This window comes from Protopterus annectens, chromosome 8.part0 (genome assembly GCF_019279795.1).
Source record: "Protopterus annectens isolate FY-2018-M chromosome 8.part0, PAN1.0, whole genome shotgun sequence".
NCBI lineage: Eukaryota > Metazoa > Chordata > Ceratodontiformes > Protopteridae > Protopterus > Protopterus annectens.
Window position 1 is genome coordinate 1,489,858,628 of NC_056741.1, and position 13,936 is coordinate 1,489,872,563.

General features: G+C 41.7%; 1 protein-coding gene across 1 annotated transcript in view; it reads left to right on the forward strand.

Moving 5' to 3' along the window:
* TMPRSS5 (transmembrane serine protease 5) overlaps window positions 1-13,936 on the forward strand; it is an 819,938-nt gene that overhangs the window by 551,626 nt on the left and 254,376 nt on the right. Inside the window, exon 9 of the mRNA XM_044081066.1 lies at window positions 2,182-2,280. Within this exon, the coding sequence (XP_043937001.1) occupies window positions 2,182-2,280 (99 nt within the window). The remainder of the gene's footprint in view (window positions 1-2,181; window positions 2,281-13,936) is intronic.

The window sequence follows — 13,936 nt, forward strand, 5'->3', positions numbered from 1 at the left end:
TGAGAAATAAAGCACTTGACTTCAGAAAAAGCAGCTGCTGGCAAAGAGTATTTGACATCTGCTATGCACTTTGAACTCTTATTTACAGAAAGATTGTCTGGTGATTCACTGAGTGGTTACAGTGCTCTTTGGGAACAATGATAAATGCTCAGGATGATGAAAGACTGAAAGAAATCAAAGTCTGTTAGACTGAGAACAGTAGAAAATGAAGTAATATGAACAATAATGGTCTTTTATTAAGGTTATTATTTTTTAAATTAGTTTTATCTAACTTATTAGTACTTTAAAATTATTGGTTATATGCTTATTTGCATGAACAGTGCAATCTACTTGTCACATAAGCTGTCACTTCCCTGTTTTATGTACAGTTCTCATGATTAGGTATTTTAATTTAAAATAAAAATTACCCTAAAAATACATGAAAGTTGTTGAAGTATTAAATGTATACTCAGATTAATGGATTGAGGATGTCAAAAGAGGGGTCTATGTTTAGCCATCAAATGGAAAAATCTCCGAATGTCATTACATCGTAAATGCCATTCACTGAAACCTCATCCCCCTTAATTATATGTACCCAACTCCAAGATCGCACTGCATTGAGGATAGGGCAAATTTCCTTATCCCTACCATAATACAATCTTACTGGAATGGCTTGATGAACAGGATGTTTGAGGACCTATGCTGTTCAATGATTTTTCCATTCGATGGGCAGTCATAGACCCATCACAAGGGATGTAGAATGAATCTGGGATGGGAACATTCAAATCAAAATCAAAGATGAAGCAGATATTTCTATTAAAGAACAGCATTCAAACTGAGGGAACTGCATAAATAAGTATCACAGGAAATGGTTTTAGTGAGTGAGTGAAGAAGTGTAAAATGTACAGTTAAACCAGCATATGGGTTGCTAGCCTCATGGAGTAGAAAGAAGCCCTGCCTTCACACCTCAACTGACTAGATTCAGTTAGAGGTCCACATATTAGAAGATCCATTCAAAGGGAAAAATGATGATACTTTGTCTGCTCATCTTCTCCTGGGGGAGGGCTGGGTTACAAGGGTCTGAAAGGGCTCATCTCTCATCCATTTCCCCAGTGGTGATAGGGCTATAAGGGTTATGTCTTCATAAGCAGGGATGTCTCTTCTCTGTTCCCATTGCACAACCAATTAATAATGGAGCATCCGAGGCATGCCAGAATAGAAATAATTAATAAAATCTAATAGCTGCTTGTATGACAACCATGCTACAATGGGCCTCTCACATAATATGGAAAATAAGAGGGCAAACTTCTTGCCTTGCAAACTGAGCTGACTGGCTAGACAGTCAGTTGGCAGTGGGGCCCAAAAAGGCAGTTGGTCTAACAAGAAAATGAGTAAAGTGACAGGAAACTAACATGGTTTGGATAGGGTCAGTGTGAATACAATATGCTAGACTTACAGAACTATGGGAACAACTGGCTTTTAAAGTTTGTATCTTTTTATATGTTACTATATACAATGCAACCACAGTCCCTGAACTCCAAGTTAAAGTCCAGATACTCCATATTGGCCTAAGTATTCTATTCATAATTGTAAAATGTTTAATTTACAACCTTTAATAAAACTGACAAAAAAGTTGTAAAGGAATGTAAAGTAGTATGCTTCACCTGCCTTCAAAACTCTAAAACATCAATAGTGAAAACTAACACTCATGAAATACTTCTAAAATATCATGCTACTTGGAATGAAATGTTGCCACTACCAGATCATGACTTTGTGTTTGTGAGTTTCATTGAAATGTAAAATAAAATCAACAGCCTCATTTAATTTATTAGATAAATGTATTACTGCCAAAGACTGACACTTTTTTGATTCTGCAAACATTCGGACACTTCTGATAAAAAAAGAATACTGGCACCATAAACTGTTACAAAGTATCTACTGCATGAAATCTGCATTTTGGTAATGGAACATACAGTGCATATGCAGCAAACAAGGAAAAGATCATTGTGTTTCAGCCCTAGAAATTCTTAATTCTAGAGACAGAGTTATAGACATCTGATCAGAAGTGTTTTATGTATGCTAAACCAATAAATGTTATTAGTGACATCATCCTGCATTTGAACTCATGCCTCTTACAGTACAATATCATTTGGGATGGCCCATCAATGTTACCATTGTAACACTTTTCCTTAATTTTGCCAGCTACCATCAGACCAGTTTGTTTACCAAGACACAATCATGCCTTTCCCGCAGGAACACATTGCTGGATCTCAGGATGGGGGTACACGAAACCCGATGGCTGTAAGTACTTATGTTTGATAGTTTCAGACATTTTGATAAACATCAGAGCTAATTAATAAAGTCATAGCTGGACAATTGCGTGCACGCACACACACACACGCTTGTATATGAGGAGAATCTAGATTAGCCAATCATCTAGCATGTTTAAAAACCAACACAGACAGAGAACACATAGATGCAATACTGACAGTGGCCAAACATTTGGATCGAGTTCTTGACCCTAGTGCTTTCAAGTTGCAACACCAGTTTTAGTCACTGTACTTCATTCTGCGCAATATAATATAACAACTATGAGATGAATATGACAGTTTGTTTAATGATTAAGACTTGTTTTCATCAAAAGAAATTAAAAATTAAAGATCTCATTAAATGGAAAAAAAGCTGGGCATGTGATAGGAGGCAGAAAAGGCAGTGAAAAGAAAGGTTAAGGCAGGACAACCTAACATTCTCATACTGGGCAACTTCAACTACCCCTCCATTAACTGGGAAAACTACTCATGTACCAATACACTTTCCCAAAGCTTTCTGGAATTCATTAATTCCAATGCCCTGGACCAGCTCATTCTTACACCCACTAGAGGTCATTACTAACATGGAAGACCATTGCTCTACACCAATAGCCAACTCCTCCCTGGTTAGATCCAACCATAAATTAATCACCTTATAAATCCACCCCCCCACCCCCCACCCCCACAAAGGTAACCACCATGAAAAACCTCTCCAAAGCTAACAGCTAAAAAAACAGAGGTGGCTAACTTCAAACTTCACAGCACCCATGCAAATGGAGAATAGTTGCATGACCACCAAATCATACACCAATGCACTGTACGAACACGTACACAAATGCATGGATCTCGCCATACCCAATAGAACCAAGACGCTCTCCTCAAAAAAAGAGGAAGTCAATCTGGTGGTCCCCTGCCATAAACAAACTTTACAACAGAAGGAGGAAACTGATGTGGAATAAGGTGAAGTCCCAAGACTGGAAAATCTCCCTTATAAGCCTCAACAAAAGGCTGAGATCCCTCATCAAATCTTCTAAAGCTAGCTATGAAAACAGAATTGCAGCAGATAGTAAAGACAACCATAAGGCCTTCTATAGTTATGTAAAGAATCTCCACGGCAATACCCAGATTTGCTATGAGCTACTGCACAATGCTACCTCCTATACTGAGCCAACCGATATTCCCAATATACTGGCCGACAGATTCAGTGCCAACTGTACCCCCCCCCAAAGGACCAATCACAATACCAGTAAATTGCCAGGCACCCAGTATTACTGCTGCACAGGTTAAAACAGCACTGTCCAAGGCCAAGAATACAGCTTCTATGGGACCTGTGACAAATCCCCGGCTGTGTTCTACATGAACTACAGAGTGAACTGGCACCTCACCTGTGTGCCCAGTTCAATCACAGCCTCACCTCAGGCTTTGTCCCTACCAAATGGCACACTGCTACAGTCATCCCTCTCCACAAGGGAGGAGCGACTACAGACCCGGGAACTATCTCCCCATTAGCCTGATGAGCCTGATATGCATAGCTATGGAACTCATCATCATGGACCTAATAAACAAGGATATAGGGAATCTTCAAACTCTGGATCCTACACTGTTTGGTTTTGTGAAGGGTAGATCATGCCTGCTCAACTTGGTCGACTTCTTTGAGTCAGTCAGCAGAGCTGTGGATGAAAGCAAGGTGGTTCATAGAGCTTACCTTGATCTGGCCAAGGCCTTTGATACCATTCCCCACTCAGGAATCATAGAAAAACTCACTAAGCTAGGCATCAACTGATATATCACTATGTGGGTTGCAAACTGGCTCACAGATAGAGCCCACGGTGTGAAAGTAGCTGACTCCAAGTCAGACTGTCAACCAGTCATGAGTGGAGTCCCACAGGGTTCGGTCCTGGGTCCTCTCCTGTTTGGTATCTACTTCTCTGAAGTCCAGGCCAACTCGAAGGGACTCTGGCTGACAATGTTCGCAGGCAATTGCAAGTTGGGAGCTATTATTAACTCACCAAGTGATGTTGACATCCTACAGAAAGACCTCAATGAGACCAATGACTGGTGCCAGAACTATGGCCTTAAGCTCAATGCCAGAAAATGTGTCGTCATTCCCCTTGGGAAAAACCCATTTCTCTTGAATAACCACATCAATGGTAGCCCACTGGACACAGAAGGCGTTATAAGAGATCTAGGAACACAGGTTGACAGCAACCTCTCTTTTGACCTTCACATTGCCACTGTGGTCAGAAAGTCCTTCTTTGTGGCACATCTCATTACTAAGGGTTTTGCATCCAGGAAGAAAGAGGTCATTGTCTCCCTCTTCCCTCATTAGACTAATCATCAAGTACAATGCCCCATTTGGCATGTACCTCACTAGACACCTGCAACAACTGGAGAGGCCACAAAAGTACCTCACAAAGAGGATCCTAGGCCTTAAACATTGGTCCTATATGGACAGACTCAAAAAACTCCAACTATTCTCTGTCTCATATCGCCTAGTTAGAGGCAATCTCTGCTTGACTTACAAAGCTATGTCTGACCCAGCTCTGTTAGAAATGCTACATCTAAAGAAATCCCAATCCCTCCGCACCACACACTCTAGAGACATCAACCTCATTACCACAATCAACAGAACATGCTGGAGGAACAGGTTCATAACCCAGAGACAGCCCATGCTATGGAATGGACTTTCCATACATGTCAAGCAGTGCACCTCACTGGCCCTCTTCAAGAGAAATCTTGATGAGTGGATGGGAAATAGAAAATTCATCCCAGGGATCATTCCAGTGGTGCTACTCAACAAAGGTACTAGGAACTAAGGTCAGGTGACATGATACCAGGGTAATCCTATGGGCTAGGCTTGTAAAGGCTACAGGGCCATTAGCCTAGTACACACCTATGAACATATGACAGTTCTAGCAGTGATAATCAAACAGTAAGCATTTCTACTAACAGGGAAACTAACAGTTAAAAATAATACATTATCATCAACATTCATCAGTGTTAGTATTGACAACAGATCACATATAGTGGAGCACACATATTGTTGCAGACCCACTGCTTTCTGGCAAGCCTACTGGTGAAAGATAAGAAAGACTTGAGGGCAAAATGATATTCTCTAGAACTTGATATGATTTTCATAGCAGGATAGTCAAACAGCAAAAGGGAGATGACAAGATACTGGGGCCTTAGCATGGATAATGTAGTGATTCAATGTTTGACAACCAAAATTTGATTACCATCTGGGTGACATATATGGATATCCATAGTATGAAAGCATATTTGGATATGTGTGTGTGTGTGTGTGTGTGTGTGTGTGTGTGTGTGTGTGTGTGTGTGTGTGTGTGTGTGTGTGTGTGTGTGTGTGTGTATGTATGTATAAAATCAGATAGATTAAATACATAAATATATAAAAATCAGATTGTGTGTGTGTGTGTGTGTGTGTGTGTGTGTGTGTGTGTGTGTGTGTGTGTGTGTGTGTGTGTGTGTGTGTGTGTGTGTGTGTGTGTGTGTAGATATATATATAATGTATGTGTATGTGTACATATACACTCACACATACATATTCACATATGTAGAGAAGCAGATAGATGGATAGACACTGATATATGCAATCAAGTCAGTACTCCAACTCCAAGGCTAACTGACAGAATATCAAGTGAGCGACTTCACTAGCAGAAGGCACACAAGAGAAGAAGTAATATCCCAGTACAAAACAGAATGCTCCCAAATGGAATATTGCATTTAGTTTAGCAAATGAACACAAGGAAAGAAAAAACAAGAGGCAATATTAAAGAGACCTTCACTTTGTGAAATCTTTTAATCATGCTAATTGTGAGGGAATCTTTATTTCAAGTGATAACTTGAAAAACAGAACCAGCAATGTGAGGAAGGGTAGAGAATGAGGATAAAGGTCATACGTTACAGAAAGCAGATCAGCCATGATATAGTTAACCTGTTGAACTATTAAAGGTAAAATGTTAAGACAAGCAGAGCTGTGACAGTTATGATACATATTTTAGTAGTAAATCAAAACCGCAGCATAAGCAGGGGTAGAATGAAAATGTCAAGGAGCCATTGCAGCCCTGGTTTAAAAGAAAGATGTCAAACTGTTTCAAAAGAGGGTCAGAGCTATGGTAAATCCTGATTACAGATTTTAGCATTGGTCTTCACGGGTTGCCTATCTGCTTTGAGTAAAGAGATGAGTTCCATCCTTAATTGCTGAGGCTCATGGCAGACAGCAGATTCATCCCAGGAAACAAAGCTTATGCTTACGACAATTATCTGCTCCATGCATCATTAGAAGCCTCATTTGCATACCCTTCACTGAATAAGCTGCCTGCCATATGCAGAATGTCTGCGTGGGGCTCTATATTCACTGTGGTCACTGTATATATTTCATATCCAGTGTCACATTGTAGGTGAAATTATAAAATGCACTTCATGCTGAATGCCCTACTCAGTTATTTCTGCAGCTGCAGCTATTCTTTATAACAATAACAAATTTCCCTTCTAATTACCATACTGCATGCAGCAGTCTTTTTTCCACAGTTACCTCCTTCTACACCGTTTTCAAATAGCAGTGTAAAACAGTATATTCAGTAAACCTAAATCTGATTCTTTTACTCTCCATGGGCACAGTGGAAATTTTATGAGCAAAATCACTTCACCAAATCAGCTAGGCGACCTCTTAAAACAGACACTCATGTCTACTGCTCTTACTTCATTTACAAGGCAGTAAAGAGAGCAACAATTAGTTACTTAAGCAAATGTCTTTGGTAGACGTCTACAATTAAAAAAACAATTTACAGTGAAAGAAAGAAAAAATACATTTCTGATTTGTGCATGTTTAAATCACACAATCCCTGAAGTCGGACTCATCTTAACATACAATATAGAATGTGTGTTAGCGTTCAGTAGTAATTTTGCACATTTTACATAATATGATGAAATATTACAAAAAATGTGCTCATGGATTCATAGTTAAGTACTAGGCTAGCTGCCCTTGTGGGCCAGTTTAAACTTAGATATTTCCCCTTTTCATGCTCAAATTAACCTATCCCATTTGATTAGAGATTGATTGGCCTTACCCATCCAATGGTCAATAATTACATATTACTCCAAGTGCAAATAATTGGGGTCATACCATAGATAATTTGAGAGGACCCATGCAATGGAAAAAGCATTTTGGTGCTGCCTCTCTCCATTAGAAGTACAGGGAGCAGTCCTGGGGTAAATCTTCTGTTTCCCATCCATAGATCGAAGTTGTGATTGAGTATGGGCAGGGAAGAACTTAATTTTATGTGGATGGGGAGTCTGTTCCAGAGCAGCAGTATCCTCTGCAAGATATCCCTGTCCCTCCAACCATGCTGTTGATGTTGCAGAAGAGATCTAGAGCCCTAGACAGAGTACTTCTGATGTCATTTGACTTGCTGATGTCAAATAAACCTATTGGTATTGGGTCAGAGGATGCCTTGTATGCCAGGCACAGGTCACCTCTTAACAATATATCATCTACTCAGAGGCGATCTCTGCTTAAAATACAAGGTCATGTCAAGCCCAGAGCTGTTGGACATGCTCCACTTAAAGAAATCCCAATCCCTCAGAGCCACACGCTCCAGGGATCTAAACCTTGTCATCACAATAAACAAAACATGCTGGAGGGATAGGTTCCTGACCCAGAGACTCCCCAAACTCTGGAATAGACTGCTCATACATGTCAAGCAGAGCGCCTCCTTGGCCCTCTTCAAAAGGAACCTTGACGATTGGATGGAAGAAAGGAAACTTACCCCGGGATCACGTCAGTTGCCCTGCTAGACAGGGGTCCAGAGTAGTAAATATTGTGGGAAGAAATATCCAGGGAATTGTTATGGCTAGGCTTGTATAGGCCCTAGGGCTGATAGCCTAGTACCAGCCTATGAACCTATAATATGTAGGATACCTCTTATAGTGACAGGGATTTGTGTTAGTCCATGTAGGACATGTTTAGGCCTTGTATCCTCTTAGTAAGATACCACTTGTGGGTGTTTGAGTTGTCACATGTATCTAGAGAGATACATGCCAAAGGGGGCATTATATTCAATAATTACCCTAATCAGGGATGAGTAAAGAGAGTCAGTGACATCTCTAGATCTACACACAATCCCTTTGTTTATAAGCTGTGCATTATAATACCTCTCAACCTCTTATCTGGACAAAGCCAGAACATAGGTTCATAGGTTCATAGGTAGGTACTAGGCTATTGGCCCTAGGGCCTATATAAGCCTAGCCAAAAAGGTACTCTGGCTTTCACCACCCAAGAAAATTATTTTCCTATGCCCCTGTCAAGCAGAGCCCCAGAGGTGATCCCTGGGGTGAATTTCCTATTTCCCATCCAATCATCAAGATTTTTTCTTGAAGAGCACTAATGAGGAGCTTTGTTTGATATAGATAGGTAGTTTGTTCCAGAGTATGGGAAGTCTCTGGGACAGGAATCTATCCCTCCAGCATGTTCTGTTTATTGTGGTGACAAGGTTTAGGTCCCTAAAGCGTGCAGCTTGGAGGGACTGGGCTTTCTTTAAGTGGAGCATGTCCAACAGCTCTGGTTTGACATAGCTTTGTATGTTAGGCAGAGATCGCCTCTGAGTAGGTGATATGCGATGGGTAAAGCTGGAGTGTTTTGAGACAGTCTGCATAGGGCATCTGTTTGAGGATGGTAATCCTCTTTGTGAGGTATTTCTGTGGCCTTTCCAGTTGTTATAGATGTCTTGTGAGGTACATACCAAAAGTGGCGTTGTACTCTATAATGGGTCTAATGAGTGATGAGTAGAGGGGAACAATGACCTCTTTTTTCTGGATGAGAAACCTTTTGTGATGAGGTGTTCCATGTAGAAGGATTTCCTGACTACTGTGGCAATGTGATTATCAAAGGAGAGACTACTGTCCACCTGTGTCCCAAGGACTCTTATCACACTTTCGGTGTTAAGTAGACTACCATCTATGTGGTAGCTCATGGGTACAGTTTTTACCAAAGGGGATGACAATGCACTTTTTGGTATTGAGCTTAAGGCCATGGCTTTGACAGCAGGCATCTGTCTCAGTGAGGCCCTTTTGTAGGATGTCCACATCGCTAGGAGTTTCGATTATGGCTCCAAGTTTGCAGTCATCTGCGAACTTCATTAGTCAAAGACCTTCTATGTTAGCCTGTACTTCAGAAAAGTAGATACCAAACAGGAGAGGACCCAGTACCGAACCCTGTGGTACTCCACTTGTCACTGGTCTGAAGTCAGATTTGGAGTCTGCTACTTTCACAATGTGGGTTCTGTCAGTGAGCCAGTTGGCAACCCATCTTGTGACATAGGGATTTATACCTAGTTTAGTGAGTTTGTCTATAATTCCAGAGTGGGGGATGGTGTCAAAAGCCTTGGTGAACCACCTTAACCTCATCTACGGGTTTGATGACTGCTTCAAAAAAGTCTACCAGGTTTAGGAGACATGATCTTCCTTTTACAAACCCGAACTGGGTGGGGTCCAGAGTTTGAAGATTACCAATGTCTTTGTTTATAAGTTCCATGATGATACATTCCATGGCCTTGAAGACCAAGCTCATTAGGCTAATGGGGCGGTAGTTGCCGGGTGGTGCCCCCTTTGTGGAGTGGGATAACCGTCGCTGTGTGCCATTCAGTAGGCACAAAGCCTGAGGTGAGGCTATGATTGAACATGGTGCTTAGGTGGGGTGCCAGTTCATTCTGTAGTTTGTGTACCCCCCATTAAGGAAACCTCCTTAAACCCCCACCCCCCAGTAAGGAAACCTCCTTAAAAAACTTCTCCAAAGCCAACTTCATGCTACTGAAGTCAGAAGTGACAAACTTCATGACAGCCATGCAGATGGGATCTGAAAGTTCGACTGCTGAATCCTACACTAAGGCACTGTACGAGCACATCCACTTGTGCATGAATTATGCCATCCCAAAGAGAACCATGATGCTCACCTCCAAAAAAAGGAAGCCAGTCTGGTGGTCCCCTGCTATAAACAAACTTTACAAGAGAAGGAAGAAACTTTTGCAGAAAACAGGAAAATCCCAGGATGCAAAAAACTCCTTCACCAGCCTCATTAAGAAGCTGAGATCCCTCATAAAATCCTCAAAAGCTAGTTATGAAAATAAAAATGCCAAAGATTCCAAAGACAACCACAAGGCATTCTATAGTTATGTCAAGAATCTAAATGGCAATGCTCAGATCTGCTCTGAGCTACAGCAGAATGCCATTAAATATACTGATCCCAAGGATATTGCCAATATCCTGGCAGATCGATTTATTGCCAACTTCAGCCCCTCTCTCACCCCCTAAAGGGCTCATCTCAATACCAAAAGATTGCCAAATTCCAGTAATCACGGCCACACAGGTAGAAACCACACTCTCCAAAGCTAAGAATACAGCATCCATGGGACCAGATGACATCCCAGGCTGTGTACTACATGAACTTCAAAATGAACCAGCACCTCACGTAAGTGTCATGTTTAATCATAGCCTCAACTCAGGCTTCATGCCCATTGAGTGGTGCACAGCTACAGTTATCCCACTCCACAAGGGGGGATCCACCTTGGATCCCAGGAACTACCGTCCCATCAGTCTGACGAGCCTGATCTGCAAGGGCATGGAATACATTATCATGGAACTTCTAAACAAAGACATTGACAACCTTCAAACACTGGACCTCACCCAGTTTGGGTTTGTGAAGGGCCAATCTTGTCTCCTGAACCTGATTGACTTCTTTGAATCAGTCTTCAGAGCTGTAGAGGAGGGCAAGACGGTCCACACAGCCTATCTGGACCTCTCCAAGGCCTTCAACACCATCCCCCACTCTGGAATCATAGATAACCTTACTAAGCTGGACATAAATCCCTATGTCATTCAATGGGTTGCCAACTGGCTTACTGACAGACTCCAGACTGTAAAAGTAGCCAACTCCAAATCCAGCTCCAGACAAGTGACAAGTGGAGTACCTCAGGGTTCAGTCCTGGGACCACTCTTGTTTGGCATCTACTTCTCTGAAGTACAGGCCAACGCTAAGAGACTTTGGCTAACAATGTTTGCAGATGACTGCAAACTGGGAGCCATTTTTGAATCCCCAAATGATGTGGATATTCTACAAAAGGGCCTTACAGAAACAGATGCCTGGTGCCAGAGCCATGGGCTCAAGCTTAATGCCAAGAACTGTATAGTTATCCCCTTTGGAAAAAAACATGCACCCATGAATTACCACATAGGTGGCAGTACACTAAACATTGAAAGTGTGATGAGAAACTTAGGTACATAGGTGGACAGTGGTCTCACCTTCGATAACCACATCGCCACAACAGTCAGGAAATCCTTCTATGTGGCACACTTCATCACTAAGGGCTTTTCATCCAGAAAAAAGGAGGTCATTGTCCCACTGTACTCATCCCTCATTAGACCCATTATAGAGTATAATGCCCTGTTTGGTATGTACCTCACAAGACATCTGCAACAGCTGGAAAGGCCGCAGAAATACCTCACTAAAAGAATCACAGGCCTAAAGCAGATGCCATAATATGCTGACCATCTAAAAAAAACTCCATCTATACTCTGTGGCATATCGTCTACTCAGAGGCAATCTCTGCTTAACATACAAGGCCATGTCAAACCCTGAGCTGTTGGACATGCTCCACTTAAAGAAATCCCAATCCCTCAGAGCCACATGCTCCAGGGATCATCACAATGAACAAAACCTGCTGGAGGGATAGGTTCCTGACCCAGAGACTCCCCATACTCTGGAATAGACTGTCCATACATGTCAAGCAGAGCGCCTCCTTGGCCCTCTTCAAAAGGAACCTTGATGATTGGATGGGAGATAGGAAATTCACCCCAGGGATCATGTCAGTCATCCTGCTAGACAGGGGTCCAGGGAAGTAAATATTGTGGGAAGAAATATCCAGGGAATTATTATGGCTAGGCCTGTATAGGCCCTAGGGCCGATAGCCTAGTACCAACCTGTAAACCTATGAACCCAGCCTGGGATGTTGTTAGGTCCCCATGGATGCTGTGTTCTTGGCTTTGGAGAGTGTGGTTTTTACCTGTGCAGCCATGATTACAGGAACTTTGCATTCTTCTGGTATAGAGATGGGCCCTTTAGGGGGTGAGAGAGGGATAAAGTTAGCACTGAACCTATCTGCCAGGATGTTGGAAATATCACTTGGTTCTGTATATTTAGTACCATTGTGCTGTAACTCAGAGCAGATCTGAGTGTTGCCATTGAAATTCTTGACATAGCTATAGAATGCTTTGTAGTTGTCTTTAGAATCAGTGGCAATTTTGTTTTCTTAACTAGCTTTGAATTTTATGAGGGATCTCAGCTTCTTACTGAGGCTGGCCAGGGAGTTCCTCCAATCATGGGATTTTACTCTTTTTTGCAACAGTTTCTTTCTTCTGTTGTATAGTTTGTTTATGGCAGGGGACCACCAGATTGGCTTCCTTTTTTTGGAGGATATCATCTTGGTTCTGTTAGGGGTAGCACAATCCATGCACTCGTGTAAGTGCTTATAAAGTGCATTTGTGTAGGATTCAACAGTCATACCTCTATTATTCGTCTGCATTGGTGTCGTGAAGTTTGACACTTCTGTCTTAAGAAGCATGACGTTGGCTTTGGAGAATGTTTTTACGGTGGTTTCCCTAATTGGGGGTGGAGTGGGATGTGGATGTCTAGGGTGATTAGCTTGTGGTCGGATCTCACCAACGAGGAATTGACCTCTGATGTGGAACACCGGTCAGCCATGTTGGTAATGACCAGGTCTAGGATATTGTTGCCCCTGGTGGGGGTGTGGATAAGTTGATCCAAGGCATTGGAATTTATGAATTCCAGAAAACGTTGCACAAAAGAGTTGGTATATGAGTAGTTTTCCCAGTTAATGGCGGGGTAGTTGAAATCAACCATTATGAGGGTGTTGGGTTGTACCCTAATATTTTCCAGTGTATCAAGAAATGAGGAGTGGGAATCCTGGGGCATGGTGCGGGATCTGTAGCAAGTTACAATTTGGATTGCAGTCTTGCCCAGAGTTAGTTGCACTTGGATAATCTCAGATGCATTATGCTGAGCAACTAGCCTGAAGGTGTGGATATCCTTAATGAATATGGACACGCCTCTACCTTTAGTGTTTAGGTCCAGGTTAGGTGGCCGAAAGGTGTGGCATGAATTATAGCATGGTAATGCAGGGGTGCTCTCTGGAACCTTGAACCAGGTGTCTGTCACTGCACAGATGTCGATGGGGGGGCACAAAGCCACAAAAATAGGGATACATTTTAAATATTGTTCTCACAAGCATAGAAAGTTGCTAGAATAACAGATATTGTGTCATCATACATTTTCAGAAGGATATGAAGGGTGAAACTCAAATGCCTGTCATTAATTATTGAATTGACTCATCACAGATTTGCCACAAAAATCCAGAAAACCACAAATTTTATCAAGAATAGAGAGGCAGAAATCTAAGCATTTTGTGAAACTCTGGGCAGTTAAGAGGTATGGTATATATATATATATATATATATATATATATATATATATATATATATATACACATATATATATATTTTGCAATAATGAACGCATGCTGGTAAAAAAAATTATGTCCACATAAGTTCCAAAATCCCAA